The 998-nt window shown below is 36.8% G+C and overlaps 1 protein-coding gene across 1 annotated transcript in view; it reads left to right on the top strand.

Moving 5' to 3' along the window:
* The window catches only part of LOC107096878 (protein regulator of cytokinesis 1-like), a 10603-nt gene that overhangs the window by 5346 nt on the left and 4259 nt on the right, over positions 1 to 998 (top strand). Inside the window, exons 4-5 of the mRNA XM_015393764.1 lie at positions 369 to 615; positions 683 to 853. Coding sequence (XP_015249250.1) covers positions 369 to 615; positions 683 to 853 — 418 coding nt within the window. The remainder of the gene's footprint in view (positions 1 to 368; positions 616 to 682; positions 854 to 998) is intronic.

Genomic DNA, 998 nt, shown 5'->3' on the forward strand with positions numbered 1-998 from the left:
GTGTTTAAAATTTGGTGTTTAAAAATTCAGTGTTTAAAATTTGGTGTTTAAAAATTCAGTGTTTAAAATTTGGTGTTAAAACAATTCTGTGTTTAAAATTTGGTGTTAAAAAAATTCTGTGTTTAAAATTTGGTGTTAAAAAAATTCAGTGTTTAAAATTCGGTGTTAAAAAAATTCTGTGTTTAAAATTTGGTGTTTAAAAAAAAAGGCAAATTCCATTGAGACGGTTTTTCTTCCATAGTCTTTAGGCATACATTTTTAAGGGAAATACTTGCCCCCTTTTTTTTTTTTTTTTTTTTTTTTTCTAATCACATGGGAGTGAGTCTGGTTTGCTGTCTGGTGTTCAGTAGTTTTCTGTTTCATTGAAGCGTTTATTTGCAGGAGGAGGAAGGCTGTACCATCCTGCAGATGGAGAAGGACTGCTGCACTCGAGTAAAGATTTTGAAAGAGAAAAAGAAACAGCGACTGGATGAGCTTAAAGTCCTGGTTGCCAAAGACCGGGAGCTGTGTGACATCATGTGTACCACCCCCTTCACTATTGACCAGAACTCGGTCCCATCAGTGCAGCAGCTTCAGGCCTACAGTAGCTTCCTTGATGAGCGCACCAAAGAGAAGGTAGCTTCAGAGCCTTTTCTCATTCATCCATTTTACTTTCCATCTTTAAAATGTCGTTCTTTTCCAGGAGCGTCGTCACGATGAATTCACCAACACCAAAAAGGAGATCGTTGCTTGCATGAACGACCTGGAGCAGAATCCTGAGATTAGTTTTGAGATGGATGTGATGTGTGGAGATGAGGAGGCGTTTTGTCTGTCGAAGGACAACATCACAGCCCTGAAGCTTCTTCTCAGTCAGGTCAGCTCGCTCAAAATGTTTTTAATTTTATGTCAATTTCAACTTTATTTCTATAGCAGATTTAAAAACAGCTAAATCTGTCCAAAGTGCTGTATAACAAACATTATCAAGTGTAAATAATGGATAAAAATATCATTACACAAGT

Source organism: Cyprinodon variegatus, unplaced genomic scaffold, assembly GCF_000732505.1.
Source record: "Cyprinodon variegatus isolate N-32 unplaced genomic scaffold, C_variegatus-1.0 Scaffold656, whole genome shotgun sequence".
Classification (NCBI taxonomy): Eukaryota; Metazoa; Chordata; class Actinopteri; order Cyprinodontiformes; family Cyprinodontidae; genus Cyprinodon; species Cyprinodon variegatus.